The 27,825-nt window shown below is 45.9% G+C and overlaps 1 protein-coding gene and 1 pseudogene across 5 annotated transcripts in view; one reads left to right on the forward strand and one right to left on the reverse strand.

Moving 5' to 3' along the window:
- On the reverse strand, nucleotides 1-27,313 carry LOC111541459 (annotated as a pseudogene).
- The window catches only part of NLRC5 (NLR family CARD domain containing 5), an 87,989-nt gene that overhangs the window by 241 nt on the left and 59,923 nt on the right, over nucleotides 1-27,825 (forward strand). For 4 of the 5 annotated variants that reach the window (XM_023209987.3, XM_023209991.3, XM_023209989.3 and 1 more), the window contains exons 2-3: nucleotides 23,756-23,874; nucleotides 27,300-27,606. In XM_023209987.3, the coding sequence (XP_023065755.2) occupies nucleotides 27,312-27,606 (295 nt within the window). In that variant the 5' untranslated portion in view covers nucleotides 23,756-23,874; nucleotides 27,300-27,311. Of the gene's footprint in view, nucleotides 1-18; nucleotides 180-23,755; nucleotides 23,875-27,299; nucleotides 27,607-27,825 lie in introns of those variants that run through there. The other variant, XM_023209988.3, reaches the window with a different exon arrangement.

A 27,825-nucleotide genomic window follows, 5' to 3' on the forward strand; every position in this document is an offset into this window, starting at 1 on the left:
TCAGAGGCCCTGGAGCGGGAGGTGCCGGTCGCCGGGTGGGTGGCCGATGGATGGCCGGGTGAGCGGACAGGGGGCCTGTAGCCGGGCAGCGCGCGCAGCCTGCGGCCCCGGGAGTTTGGAGGAAGAATTGCCGGCCCGCAGAGGATTGCAGATGAGGGTCGCCTGGATGGGGGGACACGGTAAGCGGCTGTGCTTCCCTCCCTGCTCAGCCCCTGTCACTTACCGGAGCCACCCACTCTCTTTCTTTGCAACTTTTCATTGATTTTAAAATGGTTAAGGAAGGAAGTTACACTGTTCTTTTTACGCAATTTAGACTTTTTAGCCTAAACAACTTTTTATTATGGAAAATTCCAAACGTATACAAGAGTAGAAGGAATAGAATTAAGTTGAGCCTTGTGCACCTGCGTGTTTTCATATAGTGAAGCACCACGTATCCACGCCCAGCTTGGAGAGTCACTACCCTAAGGCCACCTAGGTGGCCCAATCTCCACCGCTGGTTATTTTGAAACAAATGGCAGACAGCATAGCATCTCAACTGAGGTATTTCAGAATGAACTAAAAGATAAGGCATCTTTTAAAAACAAAACTACAGTACCACCAGCATACCACAAACATTTTAATAGTTATTCCTTAATGTCAAATCTCCAGATTATTTCTAAGAAACATTTAACCTCACAAGTAATAGGTGAATACGTGGGTGTTGTTTTGTTACTTGCTTTCTGCATTCCCATGTGGTTTTTGGTCACTATTCTCACCCAGAAAGCCAGGACCTGGAATTGGCTGGGGTGATCATTCGGGGAGGTAGGAAGAGGCTCCTACCTTCAGTGCCGTTTTCGTCCATTTTATAAGTTGGGGTTCTTATGTTTTCCTTTTTTAAAAGGTTGAAGTTTCTGCAGACCTAAAAAGCAGTTTGAAAACTGGCAGTTCCTAGCCTCTAAAACCTGGGGGTAGCAGGAGGCAGAGAGGACCCGGGGCCAGATCCTGGAGCCTCATAGTGCCTTCAAATCACTTTCCGTTTCTCTAAGGGAGAAATAAACCTTGAAAAGCCATGGACTTTTCAGATGTATCTAGATGTATCTGATGCTTTTCAGATGTATCTAGACTCCCATCCAGTGTGCTTTCTGCAAACCTTACTGACCATAGCCCAGAATGGCCATCCATGATGCCCATCCCCCTTGTCTCCAGAAGCACAGTGCCAGGTGGACCTGCACCTGGTATGGACGGTAGACAGACTGGGGCTCTCAACACCTGGTATTTGATGGATGACCATGAACTAACCATTCCATTTCTCAAAACTTTGGTTTCTCATCTGTAAAATGAACATACGTAGATCTATCCTACAATGTGTGTTTTGTGGATTGAATGAGATGACGCACGCACGCCCAGTGCCTTGATCAACCTTAAAGTGCTGCGCAAGTGTGAGGGGAGATGGATCCTTGAGGAAGACAGATAAGCAGAGGGGAAAGTTCTTGGAAGAGTTTCACAATAGGCTGAGCTTTATTCCTAGATCAGATATGGAGCTGTCCGGGTGTCCACAGGGCCGGGTCAGCCTCCACAGACCCCAACACACATACCCTCTTCCCCTCTGAGGAAAGTTCAGCAAAACTTCTTTTGCTTGTTGTTGTTGTTGTTCTTTATTCTGTTTTTGTTTGTTTGTTTTTTGAGACGAAGTCTCACTCTGTTGCTCAGGCTGGAGTGCAGTGGCGCAATCTCGGCTCACTGCAACCTCCACCTCCTGGGTTCAAGTGATTCTCCTGCCTCAGCCTCCGGAGTAGCTGGGATTATAGGCGCCCGCTACTACACCCAGATAATTTTTGTATTTTTAGTAGAGATGGGGTTTCACTATGTTGGCCAGGCTGGTGTCGAACTTTCAACCTCAGATGATCCACCCACCTCGGCCTCCTGTGGGACTACAGGCGTGAACCACCTCGCCCGGCCTCTTTTTTTTTTTAAATAGAAATGAGGTCTCAAACTCCTGGCCTCAAGTGATCAGCCTGCCTCGGCCTCCCAAAGTGTTGAGATTATGGGCATGAGCCACCACACTCAGCCATAACTTCTTAGCATGACTTTTCCAATTTGTTATGAGTTCAACTATGCCTCCCCAGAAAAGATATGTTGAAGACCTAAGCCCCAGTGCCTCCTAACGTGACCTTATTTGGATTAGGGCTGTTGCAGATATAACTGGTGAAGATGAGGTCATACTGGAGTAGGATGGGCCTTGAATCCAATAGGACCGGTGTCCTTATAAGAGAGGAGATGGGCACATGAAGATGGAGACATATGGGGATCAGACAGTCATGGACAGTGGAGGAAGAGTGCAGTGATGCATCTAGGAGCCAAAGGGCACCTAGAATTGCCAGCAGTCAGCGGGAGCCAGGAGCGGCAAAGAAGGATCCTCTCCTCTAGCCTTCAGAGGGAGCCTGGCCCTGACCACACCTTGATCTCAGACTCTGACCTCTAGAAGTGCGAGAGAAGAAATCTCTGTTGTTTTAATGTACACAGCCTTGTGGCACTTTGTGACAGCAGATACAGCAATACTGTGACAATACTAGGAAATGAATACACCATCTCAGCATCTCTGCTCTGTTTTCCATACAGAATTGGACTAAGGATCAGGCAAGCTAATGCAAGTCCAAACACTGTAAAAACTTTGGAGGCAGTCTAAGGATGTGAGCCAGATTTGTTTGCCAGATCTTTTTTTATTTTATTTATTTATTATTATTTTTTTTTTTTAGTGAGAGGGAGTCTCACTCTGTTGCCCAGGCTGGAGTGCAGTGGTATGATCTTGGCTCACTGCAACCTCCACCTCCCAGGTTCAAGAGATTCTCCTGCCTCAGCCTCCTGAGTATCTGGGATTACATGCACGTGCCACCATGCCCAGCTAATTTTTGTATTCTTAGTAGAGACGGGGTTTCACCATGTTGGCCAGGCTGGTCTTAAACTCCTGACCTCAGGTGATCCACCTGCCTTGGCCTCCCAAAATGCTAAGATTATGGGCATGAGCCACCACGCCCAGCCCGTATATTCATATTTTAATGGACTTATACATGAAAATGGTATCTCACTTTTAAAAATAAATGATATGTTATTATGTGTTAAAGGAAAATTAAATCTTATGATATCATTTTTAAATTTTTTTAATTTTTCATAGCTAATACATTTATATAGTTTCTAAAAACGTAAAATGTTTGGAAAGATATATAATGAAAAATAAGTCTCCTTCCATCTCCTCTCTCCCAGCCACCCAACTGCCCTCCCCGAAGTCAATGTTATCAGGTTCTTGTGTCTCCTTCCAAAGATAGTCTAAGTGGGTTTTTACAAACATGGATACATGCATATATACATACATATACACATACATAGACACACACACGTGTACTTTTCCCTTCCCACAAATGGCAGTATACTATATGTAGTGTTCTCTAACTTGGGTTCTTTTTTTTTTTTTTTAACTTAGTGCAATTTGGAAATCTTTCTACATCAAAATTTTAAAATCTGCCTTTTCCCTCTTTCTTTTTAACAGCTGCATAGTATTTCACTGTATGACTGCTCTGTAGTTGATCTAACAGTTGTAGAACACTTAGGTTATTTCCTGTCTTTTGCTGTTTCAACAGTGCTGTAATGAATATCCGTGGTCAAGCATCATTTTTCATATGTGGGAGTGAATCTTTAAGAAAGCCAGGAGTGGATTTGCAAAGCCAAGGGGAATATACAGTTTGAACTTGGATAAACGTGGCAAGTTATCCCCCCTTAAATGCTGTACTAAGTTTTGCTCCCACCAGCTGGAGTGGGGAGGGGCCAGATTTCCATATTTGCAAATCTGGGAGATGAAAAATGAAGTGTTTTCTCTGCCTCTTATTATGAATGAGTTTGAACATCTTTTCAAATATTTTAGAGTCACCTATAGCTCCTTTTCCATAAACTGTCAGTTCATATCCTTCGCCCACTTTTTTATTGGTTTTTGGTCTTTTTCCTGTTGAGTTGTAAAAGCACTTTTCATGTTAAGGGAATTTGCTCTTTGTCTATAATATGGTTATACTGTCATTTAAAATGGTGACATAGTTGCTTATAGAATGTCTGAACCATATCCATCATTGTTAGATATTTATATTCGGTCTAATTTTCTTGTATTATACATGGGATGTTTTCCGTAAAAAAAAAAAAAAAAAGGAAAATATGACATTTTAATTCTTCCAATAGCTCTCACCATAATGGCGAAAGAAAGGAAATATATTTGGGAAAATACTTCGATAGGATTTGGGGTGGCTGGAACCTGTGTACAAAATGGCCAACGGGGACCAAGACGTGTTGGGTAGGAACAGAGTGCTTTGCATGGTGTATGTGTGTGGGGTGTAGGTGCTGTATTTGCTCCTGAAAGAAAAGGGGGTGGAGGGAGGGGAGAAGAAAGGAATGAGAGAAGGTGGAGGGAGGTTAGCCACATAGGGAGATGACTCCCAGAAACTTCTTAGGAGTAGGATGGCAAAAGGGCATTTTCGGTGAGTCCAGGAATGCCCTCTGCTCCGTGTGAGTCGGGTACCAGCACCGCAGACACCGGCTCTGGCTCCACACCTGCTGTCATGAATGCATTCAGCTTCTCCGCTGAGCTTCCACACCATACCAGGCCCTGCTCTAGGCACTGGGCCACAGCTGGGAACACAACCAAGTCCCTGCCTTATGGAGCTGATATGGCAGTAGAAACAGACAAACAAGTAAACAAAGATGTGCATGTCATACGAGGTCAGGTGGAAGTGACTGCAGTGAAGAAGGCAAGGCAGGCAAGGGTGGAGCATGCTGGATAGAGAGGCAGACGTGGCCTTCTCGTAGGGATATTGGGACATTTGAGAGAGAACTTGAAGGGAGTGTGGCAGGGAACCCTGGGCCATGATGTCTGGAGGAAGAGGGAACCAGTCAGAGGGGATGGCAAGAAACAAAAAAGTGGGGAGAAGAAGAAAGTAGAGAAGGGAAGGACAGGAGGGAGAGGAGGAGAAAATGCTGTTTAAAGTCTGCTTTTGTGCTCCCAAATGCTCACTGTGAATGACATTTTTGCAATTTTTGCGATTTTGTTTTGTAATTTAATAATGGGCTAGGCTGGGTGCAGTGGCTCATGCCTCTAATTCCAGCACTTTGGGAGGCTGAGACGGGCAGATCACTTGAGGTCTGTAGTTTGAGACCAGCCTGGCCAACATGGAGAAGCCCTGTCTCTACTAAAAATACAAAAATAGCCAGGCGTGGTGGCAAGCGCCTATAATCTCAGCTACTCTGGAGGCTGAGGCAGGAGAATCGCTTGAACCCGAGAGGTAGGGGTTGTGGTGAGTTGAGATCGTGCCATGCTCTCCAGCCTGGGTTACAGAGGGAGACTTGGTCTCAAAAAAAAAAAAAAAGAAAAAAAAAAAAGGGAAGGGGGCTTGAATTAGAGCAGGAGCCCTCAGCTAGAGGAGCATCCACCCACTTCCTCCCCAGGAATCGCAGAGCTCCCAGGGGAGGCCATAGCCTCCTGTAGGTCGTGGCATTGCAGGTGGGTTGGTGTCCCAGCTGGCTGTTTCTGTCTCAAGAAAGGGAGGGCCGCTTCTGCTGACATCCGGGCGTAAGCAACGCCCTGGTGAACATCCTCGTAGCTAGAGCTTTACTCACATTCTGGATTGCTTCCTTAGGCTCAATCCTCAAAGTGTACTCCTAAAGGGATATATGAACTTTCATTTTTAAAATCTTTGAAGCCGTGTTGTCAAATTTATCTCCTAAAAGATTGTGCCAATCTAGAGAGCCTGCCGACCCCTGGAAGCTTCCTGATCCCCTAGCACCTATCCCTTGTGGGTGGGGTGGATCCTGTACCATCGCCAAACCCTCAAGAACCCTTTGTCCTGCCGGGTCCCTTCTGTCCCTCCTGGTGAAATGGAAGCAGCATGAACGCCTTGGGAAGCTGGTGCTTTGAGGCATTCAGATCTTACCATGGCATCATGTTTGAAGAGAGAAATAGCTTGCTGTTTTGTGTGTCTCTCAATAGTCTTATTCACTGAGTTCTTGAAGGTGTGCTGTGTGTTTCTGGGCTGCAGAATCCTTTTATTGAAATGGACTGGTCAGTGATTTCCCGAGAGAGACCTATCTAGTAGGAGTTCACAAGAGGATTTTAGGAGGTATGTAGGTATGTGGAGAGGGCATCCAATTCCATTGAATCACAAAGTGACAAAGTTGTTCCCTTTTCAGTTCTCTTTCATTCTTCTGGACTAGCCGAAGAGAAAGCCTCAGTCAAGTGCTAACGCATCTGTAAACCTCTCACATTCTTGATATTTTCAGCAAGGGGAGGCCAAGGCTCCGGTCAGAGCCGTGGGTCTGCAGCAATACCCAGCTACAGTTCAACAGCATCATGGTATTTTTTGTTTTCCTTGACTTTCTTTCTTTCTTTTTTTTCTAGACAAGGTCTTACTCTGTCACCCAGGCTGGGGTGCACTGGTTGCACCGCTCCATGCACAGTTTCCTGCAGTCTCTATTTCCCAGGTTCAATCAATCCTCCTGCCTCAGCCTCCCAAGTAGATGGGACTACAGGTGTGCACCACCACACCTGGCTAATTGTTTTTTGTTTTTATTTTTGATAGCGATGAGGTCTCATTATGTTTCCCAGGCTGATCTCAAACTCGTGAGCTCAAGCAATTTTCCTGCCTTAGCCTCCCAAAGTGCTGGGGTTATAAGTGTGAGCCACCATGCCCCACCCTTGGGTTTCTTTTCGATGTTACCTTCCATTCATGGTAAGTGGTACTTCAAAAAATAAAGTTAAAAGTGACATGGTTTCTAGAAAAACTTTAAGGAAATGGTGTTCTGGCTTTCAGATAAGGCAAAAAAAAAAAAAATCTTCAAACATGAGAAAAGAGTTTTGGAAATTATACATGTACCCCTAGAGGGTGAGATCGTGGGGGAAATTTCATAATGTATGTTTCCACAATGTTTAGGACTTTCCAAATGAGTACGGGTTATGTTTGTAAACAGGAAAAATAATAGACATGTTAAAATGATAAGTTAGTTTTAAAAGACGACCATTTGTTGAAGGCAGTATTATATTTTGGTTAGGAAATGGCCTCTGGAATCAGCATAGATTTTATTGTTTTATTTTTATTTTTATTTTTTGAGACAGTGTCTCACTCTGTTGCCCACACTGGAGTGCAGTAGTGTGATCACAGCTCACTGCAACCTCAACTTCCTGGGCTCAGGTGATCCTTCTGCCTCAGCCTCTCAAGTAGCTGGGACTGTCAGTGCACACCACTATGCCAGGCTAATTTTTTTGTATTTTTTGTAAAGACAGGTTTTCACCATGTTGTCCTGGCTGGTCTCGAACTCCCAGGTTCAATTGATCTGCCTGTCTCGGCCTCCCAAAGTGTTGAAATTACAGGTGTGAGCCACTGCGTCCGGCCAGCATCGATTTTAAATCCACCTTTTGTTGCTTGACTTCTTGGAGCCTGTTTCTTCATCTATGAAATTCAGGAAATGTGCCTGGAAATGTTGCTTGCGATTCTAATGAGGAGATGCAGGTGGAATGCTGCAGCCTAATGCCCAGCCTATGTCGGGAACTCAGTACATAAGAGCCAATGAGCATTGGCTGCGGACTGGACATGTCCCCTCCTTGTGCTGTAGTATTAATATCTGCAACCCTCATAGTGATCCTGTGAAGTAAATGTAAAATCATCACCCAGATGAGGAAAACAGTGGCACAGACAGGTTAAGAAAACTGTCCAAAGTCGCACAGCTGTCAAATGTTGAAATAAGGATTTAAACCCAACCCTCCTGACCCCAGAAGCTTTTTTTTTTCAAAAATTATTTTATTTTATTTTATTTCGAGATGGGGGTCTTTCTCAGTCACCCAGGCTGGAGTGCAGTCGCATGATCATGGCTTACTGCAGTCTCAACCTCCCAGGCTCAAGTGATCCTCCTACCTCTGTCCCCCAACCCACAGTTGCTTGGGGGCACAGGCATACAACACCATGCCCGGCTAATTTTTGTACTTTTTGTAGAGACGGGGTTTCGCCATGTTGCCCAGGCTGGTCTCAAACTCCTGGGCTCAAGTGATCCTCCTGCCTCAGCCTCCCAAAGTGCTGGAATCACAGGTGTGAGCCACTATGCCCAGCATTAGAGGCTCTTTTAACAGTTCCACAATTCCCTGTGAGATGGGCTGCGTAGAAAGCATTACTCCTGCTTGCCATACACACAAACCATGGCCCGAAGTGAGCAGGGATTTGTCTGGATATCACCCTCTAAGTCAGTTGGGGCGGCGAGACCCAAAACCAAGGCTCCAGCCCTCTAGCCCCACCAATCTTTCTTCTGCCCCTATTTTATGGGTTTGGCAATGTCTGCCAGGATAGGAGGGAGCAGTTCAGATGATCCAGTCTAGAGGCAAAATTCTTCTAAATTCAAAGGGCCCAGCCTTGGGTCACTGTTGTCATTTTTTTTTTAACTTTTAAAAAATGTATTCATTTTAAGCCACACAAGTAAGACATGACTCAGTCTTCCTTGCAGAAAGTTAAGCTTTCTATACATAAGGCTGAAATCTATTTTACTCACTGCTTCCAGCCCCATGCCTGTCCCCCTCCTGCAGTAACCCCTATTTGACATGTTTCCAGAACTTTAAACCTTCACATAATAAAAGTAATTCTTACATAGGGCTCACTAACTTCCAAGCACTACTTTGAGGGCTTTACATAGTTAAACCCCACAGGAACTCTGTGAGATAGGTGCTGCTCTCATCCCCATTTTACAGATGAGAACATTGAGGCCCAGAGAGGCTACGTAACTTGCCTGGTGTCACCTAGCCTGCAATTGGTGGAAAGGTCAGTACCAAATCTAGGCAGGCTTGCCCTGAAATTCATGCTCTTAGCCTCTAAGTTATAAAACATGCCATTATCGACCTGTGGGAAGAAACAGTATTGCTGTTTGTTGATGTGTATTTTGGGACAAGTGATATCATTTTGTGCATATCATTATACAATGTGTCTTATTTATTCCATGATACATCTTGAGGATACAGCCCTGTCAACAAAAAATGAGTCCCTTTCATGCACGTAATCCCACAGCGTGGTTACACCAAACTTTATTATGGCTATCTAGGGTGTTTAAAGACCGCTGCTGAATTTCTTTATCCAAGACTCTGTGTGTCTTAGCCCATTGGAGCTACTGTAACAAAGCGCCAGAGAGTGGCTGGTTTCTAAACAATAGAAATGTATTTCTCACAGTTCTGGAGACTAAAGTCGAAGATCAGGGTGCCAGAATGGTCAGGTTCTGGCGAGAGCCCTCTTTGGGGTTGCGGATGGCAGACTTTTCATTGTATACTCACATGGTGCAAAGGGGGCAAAGGGGGCTAGAACATTCTCTGGGTCTCTTTTATAAGGACATCGAATCCATTCACTATGGCTCCACCCTCATGACCTAATTACCTCCCCAAGACCCCAGCTCCTAATACCCTCATATTAGGGGTTAGAATTTCAACATGTGAATTTCGGGGGAGCACAGATATTCAGTCCATCACATTGTGTATTCTGGGCCTCATGGCTGTCCACTTTGCTTTCTGCTGAGAAGTTTAGTGGTAGGGTCAAAGGGTGGAAGCGCAGTAAGATTTAGAAGTCATTGCTGATTTGCCCTGCAAGATGGGCAAACAACTTCCCGGGCTACAGCTCTGAACCCTGGATCCAGGCCTTCTCTCCTTTATGTCTTGAGCTTACTTTGTCCCCTGCCTTAGTTACCAAACCAAAGCAAGATTCCTCTGGGCCATTCCTGCCAGGCCCCATGGCAAGGTTGGAGCTGAGGAGGGGATTTCTAAACCTCAGTTTTATTTTCACTTTGGCTTGGGCGTGCCAAGCCCTGGCAGAGCCACAGAGTTGGGGCACGAGGTACCAAGAAATAGCTCCGAATCTGAGGCAGGTGCTCTGCTCCAGGAAAGGGATAGAGCTGAGTTTTGGTTATGGGAAGACATCCTCAAGGTCTCCATCTAAATATGGTCAACTTGGTGGCCTTCCTGTCCCCAGGGCTTTTGGGGCTCTCAGAGGACAAGAATCACTCAGCTCTGGTTTGCTGGAGAAGCAGGGTGCCAGGTGGGAGGTAGCGAGGAGCCTGTCTCTCCCCGCTGGGAGTGGAGAGCTGGGTGTCACAGATGTTGGCACATGGGAAACCCCCTAGGAGCTTCCAAAAGTGGCAGTGCCTGCGTTCTACCTTCTGGGATGGTGCTGTGATGGGTCTGGAGTGTGGCCCATTGGGATTTTTAAAAGGCCCTCCTCCCAGGTGATACCGATGTGCAGACAAGCATGGGAACCACTGGCCTGGAAGCCCCAGGGAGAGGCCTCTGGGGCCCGGGACATGCAGGCGGAAGCCTTCTCCTAGCAGCCTTGCCAGCCACCAACCCCTTTTCTGTAGGTGCTAGACCCAAACTGCCAGGGCTGAGCGGGAGAAGCAAGGCCACCAGCTGGCCACCTGATGTCCCAGCCAGGCTCGGGCTGGCAATAGGGCACCCCAGTCCTGGAGGAGGGTGCATCTGGAAACCTTGGGGGCTCCTTGGTGGAAAGTTCAAGCCTTTAACATAGGAAGGTGACTGGGGTGAAGGAGGCAGTTTAAAGACTAGTGATGTGGGCTAGGACCCAGATTTCTGGGTTTCCAATGACCAGAAGAAGATGGCCTTGTTGGACTGGGAACAGGGACCACCCAGGCTCAGGCCTGAGGCCGGGAGTGCAAGCATGACTTTGAGCGCAGGCTCGGGAGCAACCTCCAGGGCCGCCAGGCCAGGAGACACTTCTTCAACTCCTGGCTCTTCGACTCCAGCTGGTGACCTAGGCAGTTCCCTTCCCCCCGTGAGCCTCAATTTCCTCACGCGTAAAGGATTGTGACTGTGCATTTTAAGTCCTTTAGGGCCCTATCTTTGTGAAGGACAACAGAGACGATGGTTTTTTTTTTTTTTTTTGAGACAGAGTCCCGCTGTGTCACCCAGGCTGGAGTGCAGTGGCATGATCTCTGCTCACTGCAAGTTCCGCCTCCCAGGTTCATGCCATTCTCCTGCCTCAGCCTCACTAAGTAGCTGGGACTACAGGCTCCCGCCACCACACCTGGCTAGTTTTTTGTATTTTTAGTAGAGACGGGGTTTCACTGTGTTAGCCAGGATGGTCTCGATCTCCTGACCTTGTGATGCGCCCGCCTGGGCCTCCCAAAGTGCTGGGATTACAGGCGTGAGCCACTGCGCCCGGCCAAGATGATTGTTTTCAAAGGCAATAGTCACCCCTGCATCGTCGCTGACTCACAGAAATGGATATGCCCTATAAGGACATCTCTGGCCTGCCCTGACGGCATTTGTGGGCGGGGGAGGAAATGGCCTCTAACCTTTCCTGAAGGCACTTCCCAAGGGACCCCTGAAAGGAGGGTGACGCCTCTCAGAAAGAGACCAGTGGCCCAGCCCAGCCCTGCTCTTAGTTTTGTTTCCTCTGCTTTAAATGCCAGCAAGGCCTTTCCCTCCCAGGGCCTCAGTTTCCCCATCTTTACAATGGGCCCAGCATAGACCCCATCTCCAGAGCTCTTTCTGCTCTGCCACCCTGTGCATCCAAGCTCAGGTGTTCTCTGAAGCCCTGACATCATCAGCCATTCCCCGGGGGGAAGGCAGAGGCACTGGGTTCTCTCTGCTCCCCTGGTAGGGCTTGGTGTAGGATTCAGGGAGGATTGGGGGTCTCTGTGGCCTCAGGTCCTCCCCAGGGTCCCCAGGCCCTGACCTGTCCACCTGGACCTAAAGAACCAACAACAGCAGCACTTTCTGTTTCTTTAAGGTTATTTCTGTCCAAATGTCTGTAGTCATGACTGGGGTGCCTGGCTATTACCCCACAAACTGCATCCTTTCTGATCTGCACAGATGAGAAAACTGAGGTCCTGTTTCTCCTCCACCCCAAGGCCTAATGGGGCCTCCTCCTTAATCTACTCTTCGAGAGGCAGGAACAGGATGGAAAGCAAAGGAACAGCAACCAGAAGTCTGTGGCTCCACTCCTGTCCTCTCTGCATCCCTCACTTCTTTCCTCACACCAGGAGCCAGGGGCTGGAGAGACCGAAGAAGCGACAGGAATGACAGCCACACTAGTGGTAATCAGAGCTTGGGTGGATTGAAGCTTTTTTTTTAATTTTTAATTTTTAATTTTTGTGGGTACATAGTAGGTGTATATATTTATGGGTTACGTGAGATATTTTGATACAGGCGTGCAATGTGTAATCACATCAGGGTAAATGAGATTTCCATCACCTTGAGCATTTATGCCTTGTGTTGCAAACAATTCCATTATACTTTTTGTTATTTTTAAATGTACAGTTAAATTATTACTGACTATAGTTACCGTCTTGTGCTATCAAATACTAGGTTTTATTCATTCTAACTATTTTTTGTACCCACTAACCATCCCCACCTCCCCCACCCCGGCCTCCTGCTACACTTCCCATCCTCTGGTAACCGTCCTTCTACTCTCTATCACCATGACTTAAATTGTTTTGATTTTTAGATCCCACAAATAAGTGAGAACAAGTGACGTGTGTCTTTCTGTACCTGGCTTACTTCACTTAACATAATGACCTCCAGTACCATCCATGATGGGATCTCATTCTTTTTGATGGCTGAATAGTACTCCATTCTGTATGTGTACCACATTTTCTTTCATTATTATTATTATTATTATTTTGAGATGGACTCTTGCTCTGTCACCCAGGCTAGAGTGCAGTGGCAGGATCTTGGCTCACTGCAACCTCCACCTCCCGGGTTCAAGCAATTCTCCTGCCTCAGCCTCCCGAGTAGCTGGGACTACAGGCATGCCCCACCATGCCCTGTTAATTTTTGTACTTTTAGTAGAGGAGGGGTTTTGCCATGTTAGCCAGGCTGGTCTCCAATGCCTGACCTCAGGTGATCCACCTGCCTCGGCCTCCCACAGTGTGGAATTACAGGTGTGAGCTGCTGCGCCCAGCTGCCACATTTTCTTTGTTCATTCATCTGTTGATAGACACTTAATTCCAAATCTTGCCTATTGTAAACAGTGCTGTCATAAACATAGGAATGCAGATATCTCTTTGAGATACTGATTTCTGTCTTTTGGGTATATACCTAGCACTGGGACTGCTGGATCATATGGTAACTCTATTTTTAGTTTAGTTTTTTTTTTTTTTTTTTTTTTTTTTGAGACAGAGTCTGGCTCTGTTGCCCAGGCTGGAGTGCAGTGGCATGATCTCAGTTCACTGCAACCTCCGCCTCCCGGGTTCAAGCGATTCTCCTGTCTCAGCCTCCCGAGTAGCTGGGACTACAGGTGCCCACCACACCTGGCTAATTTTTGTATTTTTAGTAGAGACGGGGTTTCACCATGTTGGCCAGGATGGTCTCAATCTCTTGACCTCGTGATCCACCCGCCTCGGCCTCCCAGAGTGCTCTAGGATTACAGGCATGAGCCACCGTACCCGGGCCTATTTTTAGTTTTTTGAGAAACCTCCGAACTGTCCCATAGTGGCTGTACTAATTTACATTCCCACCAGTGTGTGTGGGCTCCCTTTTCTCCACATAGATTGAGGTTTTGTTGTTGTTGTTTGTTTGTTTGGAGATGAAGTCTCGCTCTGTCGCCTGGACTGGAGTGCAGTGGCGTGATCTCGGCTCACTGCTGCCTCCGTCTCTTGGGTTCAAGCTATTCTCGCACCTCGCCTGGGATTACAGGTGCCTGCCACCATGCCTGGCTAATTTTTTTTTTATTTTTAGTAGAGACGAGGTTTCGTCATGTTGGCCAGGCTGGTCTCAAACTCCTGACCTTAGGTGATCTGCCTGTCTCAGCCTTCCAAAGTGCTGGGATTACAGGCATGAGCCACTGTGCCCAGCCTGGATTGAGTTTGTATCATGTGCCAGGTTCCATGTCAGGGATTCCACATGCCCCATCCCACAACCACCTTGCCAGGTGGGCATTATGATGACCCCCCGTAGCAGACACTGTCAAAGCTCCCCCAACCCCATCTCTGCCCGGATGCTCCCCATTCACTGTGGGTGACACCTGCATCCTTCTCCCGGGGTCGCCTTTGCCTCGTGGGCATTGCCTTGCTCAGAGGTGCCTAGGCAGTCATGCCTCCCTCCCCCGCCCACTGGGCCTGCAGTGACATGAGGTGTGGCCACCCAGACCTCTTGCACCTGTGCAGGACGGACCTCTTCTATCATCACGCTCCAGTTCTCCCATGTGGCAGGCTGAAGCGAGACTTCTGAAATCGTATCTTTGCTTAGATGCCTCTGCTACGCTGTCTTTCTTCCACCACCCCCTCAATAAACAACTTCCACAGGAATCCCCTTGGGCTCTGCTTCTAGGGACCTGACCTAGAAGATCCTCATTTTACAAATGAGGACACTGAGGTACAAAGAGGCTGCATAACCTACCAGGGTCACACAGCTTTGGTGTGGAATAGGGACTCAAATCCAGGGCCCTGGTACAGAGGCATTTGCCCTCACCAAGATTCAGACCCTGAGAGAAGCTGACAGGCCTAGAGAATGGCAAGACTTGAGATAGCAGAGGAAGGAGACAGGGTAAGGAACGGAACCTCATGCTGAAGTCTGGTCTGGAAGGAGAAGTCTGCAAGGTGGGAAAAAGAGGAAGTGGACGTGAGGTAGGGAAGCAGGATGTGCAAGGCAGGGAGTTGTGAAAGAGAATGCTGGCGGGTGGTGATCAGCATCTCATGGGCAGCTCAGCAGGTGCACAAGAGGCCCAGGAGGGCCGGGGACTGAATGGTGAAGGGGCATTTGTTTATTTATCCTTTGTTTTTGTTTTTTGTTGTTTAAATTGAAACCAACTCTCACAATGTTGCCCAGGCTAACATTGGCAAGTAATGTCTGCTTACTCCTGGCCTCAAACGATTCTCCTGCCTCTGCCTCCAAAAGTGTTGGGATTACAGGCATGAGCCAATGTGTATTCATCCTGAGCCTTCCCTGGGCTCCTGATATGTAGCTGCTTTGTGGTGGTCACAGCACCATGGTGTGACTTTATCCTGGAGGCAGTGGGAAGCTGATAGCAGGTTCAGACAGGCATGAGGCCAGACCAGAGCTGAGTTTTAAAGATAACTCCAGCCAGAGGCATGCGTGCATGTGCACATGTGGGTACGTGTATGTGTGTGCACGTGCATGTGTGTATGAGTGCGGACTACAGATGGGACAGCTTTCTGAGCAAAGGGAACAGCTAAGGCAAAGGCCTGGGGGCTGCAGGGAGAGAACAGGGTTTGATCTCTCCACTCCCTCCTCTAAACTCTGTGTCAATAGCATTTTCCGGATAGCAGGAAGGATTCCCAAATAGCACAGCAGTGAGGGCAGTTGGAGGGAGGCATCTGCTGGGACACTGAAACCAGGGTGGGGCAAACTCCCTTCACAGCTCCTCAGACTCAGCGCCCCCACAAAGCTTCCAGGTGCACCCCAGCCCTTTTCCCTCTCTCTGGACTGGGATGGCATGATCCCAGGACTGCGACTCCACGTGTCTGAATTCCCTTTCCTGACTGTGTGACCCTGGCCATTTTCCCCCTACCTTTCAGCGCCCCATTGGATTAGTCTGCCTCAGGGGCGCACTGGGGATTCTTAGAGGTAACACTTTGAACTGAAAGCCAGGGGTCCTGGTGCCAAAATGCAAATGTGAGGGCTTGAAAGTTTGTCGGGTTTTATTTCCTCTGTTCCGTTTGCAGCAGCTCCTCTTTCTTGTTTTCTATAGAACAGTAAAAAACTTTATGCATTTGAATATCGTGAACTTCATAATTAATATGCAATATAAAAACTACTAACTGTGCATGGATAAATCAATTGAAGCACAGTGGCTGGGCGTGTCTTTCTCATTCTTTGATGGCTACCTCAGGTCAAATCAATATCAACTTGGGGTCAGGCACAGGGGCTCACGCCTGTACTTTGGGAGGCCAAGGCAGGAGGATCACTTGAGTGCAGGAGTTTGAGACTAGCTTGGGCAACATAGCCAGACCTTGTCTTAGTATTTAAAAAAGAAAGAAATAAGTAAAAAAGTGAACTTGGGAGGGATGAATGACAACTCGTATAGCTGAAGTAATAAATATATTCAACTTTTAAAACTTAATTTTGATTAGATAACATGCATACGGTATAACATTCTAGGCCAGGTGCAGTGGCTCACATCTGTAATCCCAGCACTTTGGGAGGCCAAGGTGGGCAGATTGTTTGAGCCCAGGAGTTGAGGTCTAGCTTGGGCAACATGGTGAAACCCCGTCTCTGCAAAAAACATGAAAAAATTAGCTGGGTTTGGTGGTGTGCACTTATACCAGCTACTCAGGAAGCTGAGGTGGGGGAATCATATGAGCCCAGAAGATGGAGACTGCGGTGAGCCATGACCACACCAAATGCACTCCAGCCTGGGTGACAGAGCAAGACCCTGTCTCAAAAAAAAAAAAAAAAAAAAAAAAAATTCCTTTCACTGGGGACAATTACCATTATGAATTTCTTCCAGAAATATTCCATGTATTGTACACACTTTTTTTTTTTTTGAGACAGAGTCTCGCTCTGTCACCCAAGCTGAAGTGCAGGGACGCAGTCTTGGCCCGCTGCAGCCTGGACCCCCCCCAGACTCAAGCAATCCTCCCACCTCAACCTTCTGGGTAGCTTGGACAACATGCGTGCACCACCACTCCTGGCTAATTTTTGTATTTTTTGTCAAGACAGGGTTTTGCCATGTTACCCAGGCTGGTCTCAAACTCTCAACCTCAAGTGATCTACCCGCCTCTGCCCCTCAAAGTGCTGGGATTACAGTCGTGAGCCACCACTTTTATTTTTTCTTTACACAAAGGAAGCATATTCTACGCCCTGTTTTGCCCCAGCTCTCTTTTAAAAAACAATATATCGTGGATACCATTCCATATCATTCCATATAGTTTGTCCTCTTTTCTTTTCTTTTCTTTTCTTTTCTTTTCTTTTCTTTTCTTTTCTTTCTTTCCTTCTTTTGAGACAGGGTCTCACTCTGTCAGCCAGGCTGGGGTGCAGTGGCACCATCTCAGCTTACCTCAACCTCCCAGGCTCAAGTGATCCTCCCACCTCAGCCTCCTGAGTGGCTGGATGCTGCCTCTTTCTTTTTGATGGCTGCAAAGAATTCCATTTTATAGATGTGCCATAATTTAATCATAATATATCCTCTTTGATCATTTAGGTTTTTCCAATTTTTGCTATTATAAGCAAGGCCACGTTAAATATCCCTGGGCATATTATTGTGACTATTATGAAGTCATCTGTAGGTTAAATCCCTGTGTATGGAATTGCTCAGTGTGATTATATGGCATTTACCACTTTGGTAGCTAAAGGTTGTATCCTGTTACATTTCCACAGATGAATTTCTTCCAGAAATATTCATGTATTTGTATACACATTTTTTGAGACACAGTCTCAAAACTATTGACACGTTATTATTATTATTATTATTTCACATTATTTAGGGAAGTTTCATTTTTTTCTGAGCTATCACTGATAATTTCTTATTTACTCATCATCTTATATTTCTCTTCCTTACACATTGGGGAACTGTCTGTTCTAGTTTTTAATGTAAATGTTCTTGTGGCTTTTTTAGAAACAATCAAAATATGCACATTAAAAAATTTGAATGGTTCAAAGGGTCCTAAAAAGGGTCCACAGTGGAAAAGGCTCTCTTTTCCCGGCATCCCCAGATCCCTCCTCAGACACAAGCCTGTCGTCAGTTTCCTGTGTAGCTTCCCAGAGTTGGTCTCTATGTATGCAAATACACACACATTTAAAATATACACATGCCACAGCTTTTTAAAATTTGAATTTATGGGCCATGTGCAGTGGCTCACGCCTGTAACCCCAACACTTTGGGACGCCGAGGCAGGTGGATCACCTGAGGTCAGGAGTTCGAGACCAGCCTGACCAATATGGTGAAACCCCATCTCTAATAAAAATACAAAAATTAGCCAGGCGTGGTGGTGGGTGCCTGTAATCCCAGCTTCTCAGGAGGCTGAGACAGGAGAATCACTTGAACCCAGGAGGCAGAGGTTGCAGTGAGCTGAGATCGTGCCACTGCGCTCCAGCCTGGGTGACAGATGGAGACTCCATCTCAAAAAAAAAAAATGAATTTAGACCCAGGTGAGCAGAGGCTCATGCCTGTAATCCCAGCATTTATGGAAGCCGATGAGGAGAGAATCACTTCAGTTCAGGAGTTCAAGACCAGCCTGGGCAACTCAGGGAAACCCTGTCTCTACAAAAAAATAAAAATTAGCCTGGCATGGTGGAGTATGCCTATTGTCTCAGCTACTCCGGAGGGTGAGGCAGGAGGATCACTTGAACTCAGGAGTAGCAGGCTGCATGAGCTATGATTGCACCACACACTCCAGCCTGGGCGACAGAGCAAGACCCTGTGTCAAAAAAAAAAAAAAGAAAAGAAAATTAGATTAGCGTCATAGGTGGTACAAAACACTTCCCAGTTTGTTGCTTTCGTTTTGTTTGTTGCCATTTTTACTATACAGAAAAAAAAAATGGCAATAAAGAATACGTTATTACGTTAATTTATAATGCATTATTTTTAATGACTTTATTGAGGTGTAATTTACATACCGTAAAATCCATCCATTTTAAGTGTACAATTCAGTGATTTCTAGTAAATTTACTGAGTTATGTGACTATCACCACAATCTGGTTTTGGGACATTTTCATTACTGCCATAATATTCCTCATACCCATTTAGAATTATTCCTATTTCTGCCCCCTGGCCCAGGCAACCACTAATCTACTTGCTGTTTCAATAGATTTGACTTTTCTGGACGTTTTACATAAATAGAATCATACAATATGTGATCTTTAGTGATCTCTTTCCACATGGCATAAACTTTGTTCCTTTTTATTGTTGAATAAGGTTCCATTGTATAGCTATATCATAGTTTGTTTCTCCATTCATGAGCTTTTGGGTGTTTGGGTTGATTTTACTTTTTGACTGTTATGGATAATGCTGGTATGAACATTCATATACGAGTTTTTGTGTGGATGTATATTTTCATTTCTCTTGGAATAGACCTAGGCATGGAATTGCTGGATTAGATGGTAATTCTGTTGTTTTATATTCTAAGGCAGAGTTCCCCAATCCCTGGACCACAGACCAGTGCGGGTCCATGGCCTTTTAGGAACTGGGCCACACAGCAGGTGGTGAGCGACCCGCGGGCGAATATTACTGCCTGAGCTCTGCCTCCTGTCGGATCAGCGGTGCCATTAGATTCTCATAGGAGAACAAACTCAGTTGTGAAATGCGCATGGGAGGGATTTAGGTTGAGAGTTTCTGATGAGAATCTAATGATAAATGCAATGAGCTTGAATCACCCCGAATCCATCTCCCACCTCCAACCCCCACCCGTGGAAAAAATTCTCTCGCAAAACTGGTCCCTGGGCCAAAGAGTTTGGGGACAGCTGTTCTAAGGAACTGCCAACACTGCCAAACTGTTTTTTCAGAGTGGCTGGACCATTTTACATTCCCATCAGCAATATATACAGTGTCCTGCTTCTCTACATCCTCATTAGCATGTGTCTTTTTCATTATAGCCATTCTATGTGGGTGTGAAATGCTATGTGAATGTGTTTTTCATTTCCATGCAGAAATTTTTAATTTAATTACTTAGTTAAAAATAATTCTTTAAATTTAAAACACTCATATTGCCATATATATATTTTTGTACTACAAAGTGATACAATTTTTGTTAATTTTCCTGCCTTGATTACTCTTGACCTGTATAGTAGATAAATCTTTACATAAGATCACAATTATATTGAATAGTAATTTATTCAACTCAAAATCTTCACAGGATTTAGAAAATGTAAGTCCTTTACCAAAGGGTTTGACTTTTAACTTCATTAAAGTTTGCAAACAGTAGCAAATCCCTGGTAAAGCCACATTCAATCATAGGCATTCCAGGATTTTGAGCTATAACTGTAGTGATCACTAATATGTCAGTTCTAAGCTGACAGTCATAATGACTAAAGCCTGTCATAAATAGATTTTTAAATACTTCCTTCAAAGCCAGTAAACATTCCAAGTTACTAAGCTGTTGAACAATTTCTTCTTTTGAATATTTCTCTGATAAGTTCCAAAGTGTTTCTGATGAAGGAAATAAAAGCCGTCCAGAGAAATCTGGGTCATTGAGGTAAGCACAGATTCCATTGGCTGCTTGTGCTTTCATCATTACTGTACAGTTAACTTCAGAAGTCGAGAGATGCTGCAGAACTTTGAGTACCTAAAGTTTCTCAACAAGTTGATTTTCAAGCAAGGTCATTAACTGGACCATTGTTTTTGCCAGTCCTCCAACTTCAGTCATTTGAATCTTGTATAATGAACTCGCTTGCTGGTAACCTGGAATACGCTTCTTTGGTAGTTCTGCATGATAAAAGTCAACAATAAGCTTACAATTCTGTATCCTCAATTCAGAACTTGGTATTTTCATTAAGTATCCAGAAGTGCAATTGAATTAGCAGTATCTCCAGCATCTGTTATTTCATCCGATACTTTCTTTTTCAAAAATAGCAAGCCACACTATTTTATGATATCATATGCAGATTCCACAAAACGTGGCTAGCTTTCAATTTTTACTGCACACAGATTCAGAATTTTAAATGTCTGTACTAGATCCCTTAAGGGAAGTTCATTCTGATAACACTGTACCAGTTTCTTGACAGATTTAAGTTGTTTTTCTTCTAAGCCATCTTTAGCAGTCTCTTCAAAAAGTTTGATGACACAATTAAGGTCCATAGGCTTCAAAACACCAGCTCCGCATGGTGAGGGAGGCCTCGGGAAACACCATTATGGTGGAAGGCAAAGGGGAAGTCAAGACCTTCCTCATGGTGGCAGGAAAGAGACAGCGTATTGCTATGTATTTTAACACCACTTATTTCCCCCCTTTTTTCTCTCAATATCATGGATTAAATACTGTATTTTAAATGAGTGTGAGGCTCACTTGGACTCTATTCCACCCATTTGGCCAATTTTTTTCCATTTTTAATTCAAGCATCTTAAAGTTTGAATGATGGTCACCTTATTATGCATTTTATTATGTTTGGGAGCTTTTATGCTATTGCCTGATCCTTCCAACAAATAGCCTTTTGATAGAATTGCCTTTATTCGTTTCTTTATATCCAATTCTAACTTAAAATTTGACTTAAAATTAACTTAAACTGTTTTATTATGAAATATTTAAGTCATATAAATACTACCTCTTTTCTCTAATGACTGCTCATATAATTTTACCAAGTTCTGTTAAAGCATCCTGTTGTACATAAAGTGGCATTGTTTTTTATCTGCCTGTTAACTTAGAGTGGGTTTTATTTTCTTTCACTTTCTGTGGTCGAAGGCAAGTTTGTCTTAGTCAGCTTGGGCTGTTAGAATGAAATACTATAGACTGGGTGGCTTAAACAACAGAAACTTGTTTCTCACAGTTCTGAAAGCTGGGAAGTCCCTAATCAGGAAGCCAGCAGACCTGGTATCTGGAGAGGATGCACTTCCTGGTTTATAGACGGCACCTTCTCATTGTGTCCTCACAGGGCAGAGAGCAAAGAGAAAGAGAAAGAGCAAGCGCTCTCCAGCCTCTTCCTTTTTCCTTTTGTTTTCGTTTTTGTTTTTGTTTTGTTTTTGTTTTCTTTTGTTTGTTTGAGATGGAGTCTTGCTCTGTCGCCGAGGCTGGAGCGCTCGGCTCACTGCAACCTCTGCCTTCTGGGTTCAAGTGATTCTCCTGCCTCAGCTTCCTGAGTAGCTGGGACTACAGGTGCCTGCCACCACGCCTGACTAATTTTTATATTTTTATTAGAGATGGGGTTTCATCATATTGGGCAGACTGGTTTTAGACTCCTGATCTCAAGTGATCTGCCTACCTTGGCCTCCCAAAGTGCTGGCATTATAGGTGTGAGCCACCGTGCCCAGCCTCCAGCCTCTTCTCGTGCCCAGCCTCCAGCCTCTTCTTGTGAGGGCGGTAATCCCATCATAAGGGCTCCACCCTCTTGACCTAATCACTTCGCAAAGGCCCCACTTCCAAATACCATCACACTGGGTATTTAGGCTTCACCAGGTGAATCAGTGGGGGAGGTGGGACACAAACATTCAGTCCACGGCAAGTTTTTATCTCAATTGGCTAATGCCTCTATTTCTCCTGTTACAAGTGATAATGCTGTTTTTTAAAATATCATTTAGCTGGCTGTGGTGACCCGTGCCTGCAGTCCCAGCTACTCAGGAGGCTAAGGCAGAAGGATCACATGAACCTAGGAGTTTGAATCCAGCCTGGGCAACATAGAAAGACCCTGTCTCTTAAAAAAAAAAAAAAAGAGGCCGGGCGCAGTGGCTCACGCTTGTAATCCTAGCACTTTGGGAGGCCGAGGCGGGCAGATCACCTAAAGTCGGGAGTTCAAGACCAGCCTGAACAATATGGAGAAACCCTGTCTCTACTAAAAATACAAAATTAGATGAGTGTGGTGGCGCATGACTGTAATCCCAGCTACTTGGGAGGCTGAGGCAGAATTGCTTGAACCAGAAGGTGGAGGTTGTGGTGAGCCAAGATCATGCCATTGCACTCCAGCCTGGGCAACAAGAACGAAACTCTGTCTCAAAAAAAAAAAAAAAAAAAAGAAAGAAAGAAAGAAAAGAAAAGAAAAAGAAAGAAAGAAATGAAAAGAAGCACTTAAAGAGGCTGAGCCTGGCAGATCACTTGAGGTCAGGAGTTCAAGACCAGCCCGGCCAACATGGTGAAACCCAGTCTCTACTAAAAATCCAAGAATTAGCCAGGCGTGGTGGCACACACCTATAATCCCAGCAACTCGGGAGGCTGAGGCACGAGAATTGCTTGAACCCAGGAGGTGCAGGTTGCAGTGAGCTGAGATCATGCCTTTGCACTCCAGCCTGGGGAACAGAGCACGACTCCATCTCAAGAAAAAAGAAAGACAGAGAGAGAGAAATATAGTCATATCTTATTAGTTCCCTGGGACCTCTTCAAAAGATCTCTCTTTTCCTTTCTTATTTCTAATTACCATACTACATACCACCTCCATTATGTCAGAATGTGCCCTATTTACATGGATTTGTCCAAAGTCATGGAACTTCGGGTTATGTTCCTCATATTTCACGGAGACACAATCAGAGCACACGCTGCTCTTCTACCTCTCTTCCTTTCCTCCATGTAGTCTGTAGCTACCTGTTCTCTTCTTTGTTCGTAGGAAGATCTCTGTTGTGTGGTGTGGGAATCTGTGCCAGCGTGTCTTTTTACTGTGCTCTCTTTGAGGAGCTATCAATGCTTCCGGGTCTTCTCTTTAAGAAGAATGTTTACTCTCAATTGTTTAAAAACTAACTAAATAGTAAGAAGATTGCAAATCCTAACCGTTTTGGGGTTTTATATTGGGGGCGAAAGTTGGCATCTGCAGTAAGGATTATTTCATTATCTGAATAAATGACCAAAAATAACTTTGCTGACTTGCAGGGCTCATTGTGATGCCAAAGGACATTGTAAGGTGAATATCTGAATTGGAGGAGGAAGAGGGGCATCCTCTGAGTCAGGTGTGGCAGGAGGTGACATCAAGGAGGGTTAGGCTGCATAAACCCAGGGACATAAGGAGCTGCAGTCAGTGAAGAACAAGGTCTACAGATGGAGTTGCAGGGACTGTGTCTGGATCCAGTGTTCTCAGAGGTGTCGCCGGCAGGCAGGGGCAAGGGCTGGTGCCTGGTTTACAGCATTCCTTTTGGAGTCTGGAATAGTGGGGACAACTCCCTGTCTTCTCTTCCCTTAGGGGTCTGCACTATGGAAACAACCTGTCAATCCAACTCAAGGCACAAGGACACAGCCCAGACAGCCATGAGACCCTCTCTGTGGGGACCCTAGAGCACCTATCATGAACGAGGACACCAAGTAGGTGATTTTTTTCTCCCCTTCCCCTCCTCTTCTCCCCTCCTATCTACTTCTTCACTCTTCTACTGCCAAGATTGGTCCCTACCCAAATCTGCTTACTGGGCTGCCCCCAACACAACAAACCTGCCCTTGACCATCATTCAGCATGAGAATGTAATGATCAGACACAGAAAATCAGGAAGAGTTTTGAGATAGCACTAATCTACCCATTTTAGAGATGGTATGACTGAGGCTTATGTAGGAAAAAGGCTTGCTCAAGGTCACACTATGAGTGTATCTGCTACGATGGGCCAGGTTACACTGCAGTACGTGCACCCGCTAAAGTCCCAGTGACTCATGGCAACAAAAGTTTATTTCCTGCTCTTGCTTCCTGTCTGGTGCGGATTGACTGGGATTGCTCCTCCACATCATCCTCTCTCCCAGACTCAGGCTAACAGGGTAGCCATGATTTGCAATATTTCTGGCCCCTGGAGTAGAAAAAAAGAAAAAGTACTGTGAATCACACCTTGGTTCTTAAAACGTCTATACAGGCATGATATGAGTCTTTTTTTAGCATATTTCATTGACCAAAGCAAATTTCATGGCTGTACCCAATTTCAAGGAGGCAGAGAAGTGTAATCCCACCAAAAGCCTAGAAAGAGGAGAAAGAGTATCTGTGAACAGCCCTAATGCCTACCCCAGAGAATTAGTAACAGAGCTGGGCCATGGATCTTTCAACCATTGCCCTCTGTCTCCAAGATTATTCTCCATGGAAATCTCAGTGACTGATAATGACGCCATGTGCTTTTTCTCTGGAGGATGGTTAGCCTTAAAGAGATTTGTGTCATATCCTAAGGGGATAGAACACTAATGATGGAAACAAAGGTATTGTGTTAGACTGGCTGGAGGATAAATTTGAGGATGAGAAACATCACCAGAAATCACACCATCCAGGCACTACTTACTTCCATCTGGTGCCATGCTGTCCTGGACCATTTCTTCATGGGCAGCATGGATGCTGGACACCATAGCCTGGAAAAGAAGTTATACCCTAGGCTATGGCCACATCCTTTTTCTGAGATCACACAAAATCCAGGGTGCTGGTGCCATCCAGGCATCCAAGGCCTTGGAAATTTACTGGCCTGGGAGGCAAGAAACCTCAGTTCTGCTCCTGGCTCTGTCATGGACTTGTTGTGTGACCGTGGGCACACCCTTTGCCCTTCCTTGGCCATGGTCTTTCCATCTGTTTAGTGGAGATGGTGATCCCTGCCTAAGGATCATGGTGTGAGCATGTTTCATAAATTCTAAGACTCTCTGCCTGAGTAAGGACCTCCTGAGATTAGCCCAGTTGAGGGGAAATGACCAGTGGGGCTGGCGGCACATACAAGTATGTCTCTGCTGCATGCCAGGGAGTAGCTGCGCTCTAAACCCCAGCACGCATAGTACTGGCCTCAGCCTCTGGGAATTGGGAAGGCTGGCTTCTGGGTGGACCTCCTACTCTTTTCAGAGTTAAAGGTGGACTCTCTGGAGTTGTGAGGCTAAAATAAAGTATATAAAGCATTTAGACAGGGAGTGCTTACACAGTGAGTGCTTTCCAAGTATGTACTGCTATGAGGAAGGAAATAGTACCAGAAGGTACATCTGGAAATATGATAGCATGGTCCACTAGATGATAGACCACCATTTAGTTGGCCAGTCCTCAACTGTTAGACATTTAGGTTGTTTCCAATTTTTAATAATTATAAATAGTCTTGCAGTGAACATCTTTGTAACTAAATCTTGTACATATGTTCATGATTGTTTCCCAATTTTTCCCAATTCTAGAGTACTAGAAATGGAATTACTGAATCAAAGGAACTGCACATTGTTTAGGCTTTTGCTGTGTAAATGCCCCTTGCCCTCTATTGGTACTTCTATAAGGAGGTGATTTAAGAGTTCCAGTTCCGCCAGGCATGATGGCTCACACCTGTAATCCCAGCACTTTCGAAGAGCGAGGTGGGCGGATCACCCTGAAGTCAGGAGTTTGAGCCTAGCCTGGCCAACATGGTGAAACCCCATCTCTACGAAAAATTACAAAAATTAGCCAGATATTGTGGTGTGCACCTATAATCCCAGCTACTCAGGAGGTTGAGGAAGGAGAATCGCTTGAACCCAGGAGGCAGAGGCTGCAGTGAGCCGAGATTGCACCATTGCACTCCAGCCCGGGTGACAGAGCGAGACTCCATCTCAAAAAAAAAAAAAGAGTTCCAGTTCAGAAGGAGAGAATTTGCTTAGCAAAAGAGGTGATGGTCTGTGTTAGCTAGGATTAGAGTTCACTGTGAGTAACAGAAAGCACTAAACAACAGTGGCTTAACCAGAATGGAAGTGTATTTCCCTGCCATGTAATAGAAGTCCAAAGTGAGTGAGCACAGGGCAGATGGGCAGCTCAGTATGGGTTCCACCTCATGATTCAAAATGGCTGCCCAAGATCCAACCATCCCATCGAAATTCCAGCCAACAGGAAGGAGCAAAGAAGAATAGACAACACTTCCACTTACATTCCACTGGCCAAATTACATGGTTACATATAACTGCAAGGGAGACTGGGAAATAATAATCTATTCTGGATGACCAGAGAATGTTTAGTAGTTCTAATACTGAAGAAAAAGGGAAGAACAGATTTTGGGAGACAACTAGTTGTCTCTGCCATGAGGTTAGCTCAGACTGAGAGCAGCATAAATAGTTCACGGAAACAAGAATGAGTAATGCATCCTCAGGGGACTGTCCACAGGGGATGAACTAGGCCATTCCAGAGAGCCAGGATGTAGGCACAAACGGAGTGGGGAGGGGGTGCGGAAGAAACAGACTGATCTCTGGAGCCGATTCCTGGGCAGAGACATCAAGACTCCATGGAGAGGCCACTTCCCTGCCTATTTTTTGTTGCTCAGATGTAGAGAGGGGTTCTTGACTGCTTGACTTCCCCAGAAGCTCCCCTATTCCCCAACTCACCTTCCCCAGATCACCTTCCCCCTAGTTCACCTGTCCCCAACTCACCTGCCCTCAGGTCACCTGCCCTGCAACTCACCTGTTCTCCATCTAATCACCTGCCCCCAATTCACTTGTCCTCCAGCTCACTGGTTCCCCAGCTCATCTTCCCTCCAGTCCCTCTGTCCCCCAGCTCACCTGCCTGCCTTCAGTTCCCCTGTCCCCCAGTTCATCTTCCTCCTAGCTTGCCTATTCCCTGCTCACCTGTGCCCAAGCTCCCCTGTCCCTCAGTTCCCCTGTCAGCTCACCTTCCCCGCAGTTTCCCTGTCCCCAGTTCATCTGCCCCCAGATCCCCTGTCCCCCCGCTCATCTGCCCCCAGTTTACCTGTCCTCAACTCACCTCCCCCGCAGTTCCCCTGTCCCTCAGCTCATCAGCCCCCAGTTTACCTGTCTCAACTCACCTATCTTCCCTGTCCCTCCAGGGCCGGCTCCTCATGGACCCTGTTGACCTCCAACTCGGTAACAAGAACCTGTGGAGCTGTCTTGTGAGGCTGCTCAGCAAAGACCCAGAATGGCTGGACGCCAAGATGAAGTTCTTCCTCCCCAACACAGACCTGGATTCCAGGAACGAGACCTTGGACCCTGAACAGAGAGTCATCCTACAACTCAACAAGCTGCATGTCCAGGGTTCAGCCACCTGGCAGTCTTTCATTCATTGTGTGTGCATGCAGCTGGAGGTGCCTCTGGAACTGGAGGTGCTGCTGCTGAGTACTTTTGGCTGTGATGATGGTAAGGGCAGGTGTGAGAGACGCAAAGCAGCCAGGCCAGCACCTGTGTCATGGAGAGTCAGGGGGAGCCCAGGAACCCACCTGAGTCACAGACAGGGTGTAACCGAGCCAGGATCTCAATTCTGTATTTCTGGACATTTCCCAGAACAAATTCCCTAATGCGCCCAAATCTGCTGGGGCCTGGAGGACTCCTCCTTCCACCTGGCTTCACTCGAATTGC

The sequence above is a fragment of the Piliocolobus tephrosceles genome, chromosome 17 (assembly GCF_002776525.5).
Source record: "Piliocolobus tephrosceles isolate RC106 chromosome 17, ASM277652v3, whole genome shotgun sequence".
Classification (NCBI taxonomy): domain Eukaryota; kingdom Metazoa; phylum Chordata; class Mammalia; order Primates; family Cercopithecidae; genus Piliocolobus; species Piliocolobus tephrosceles.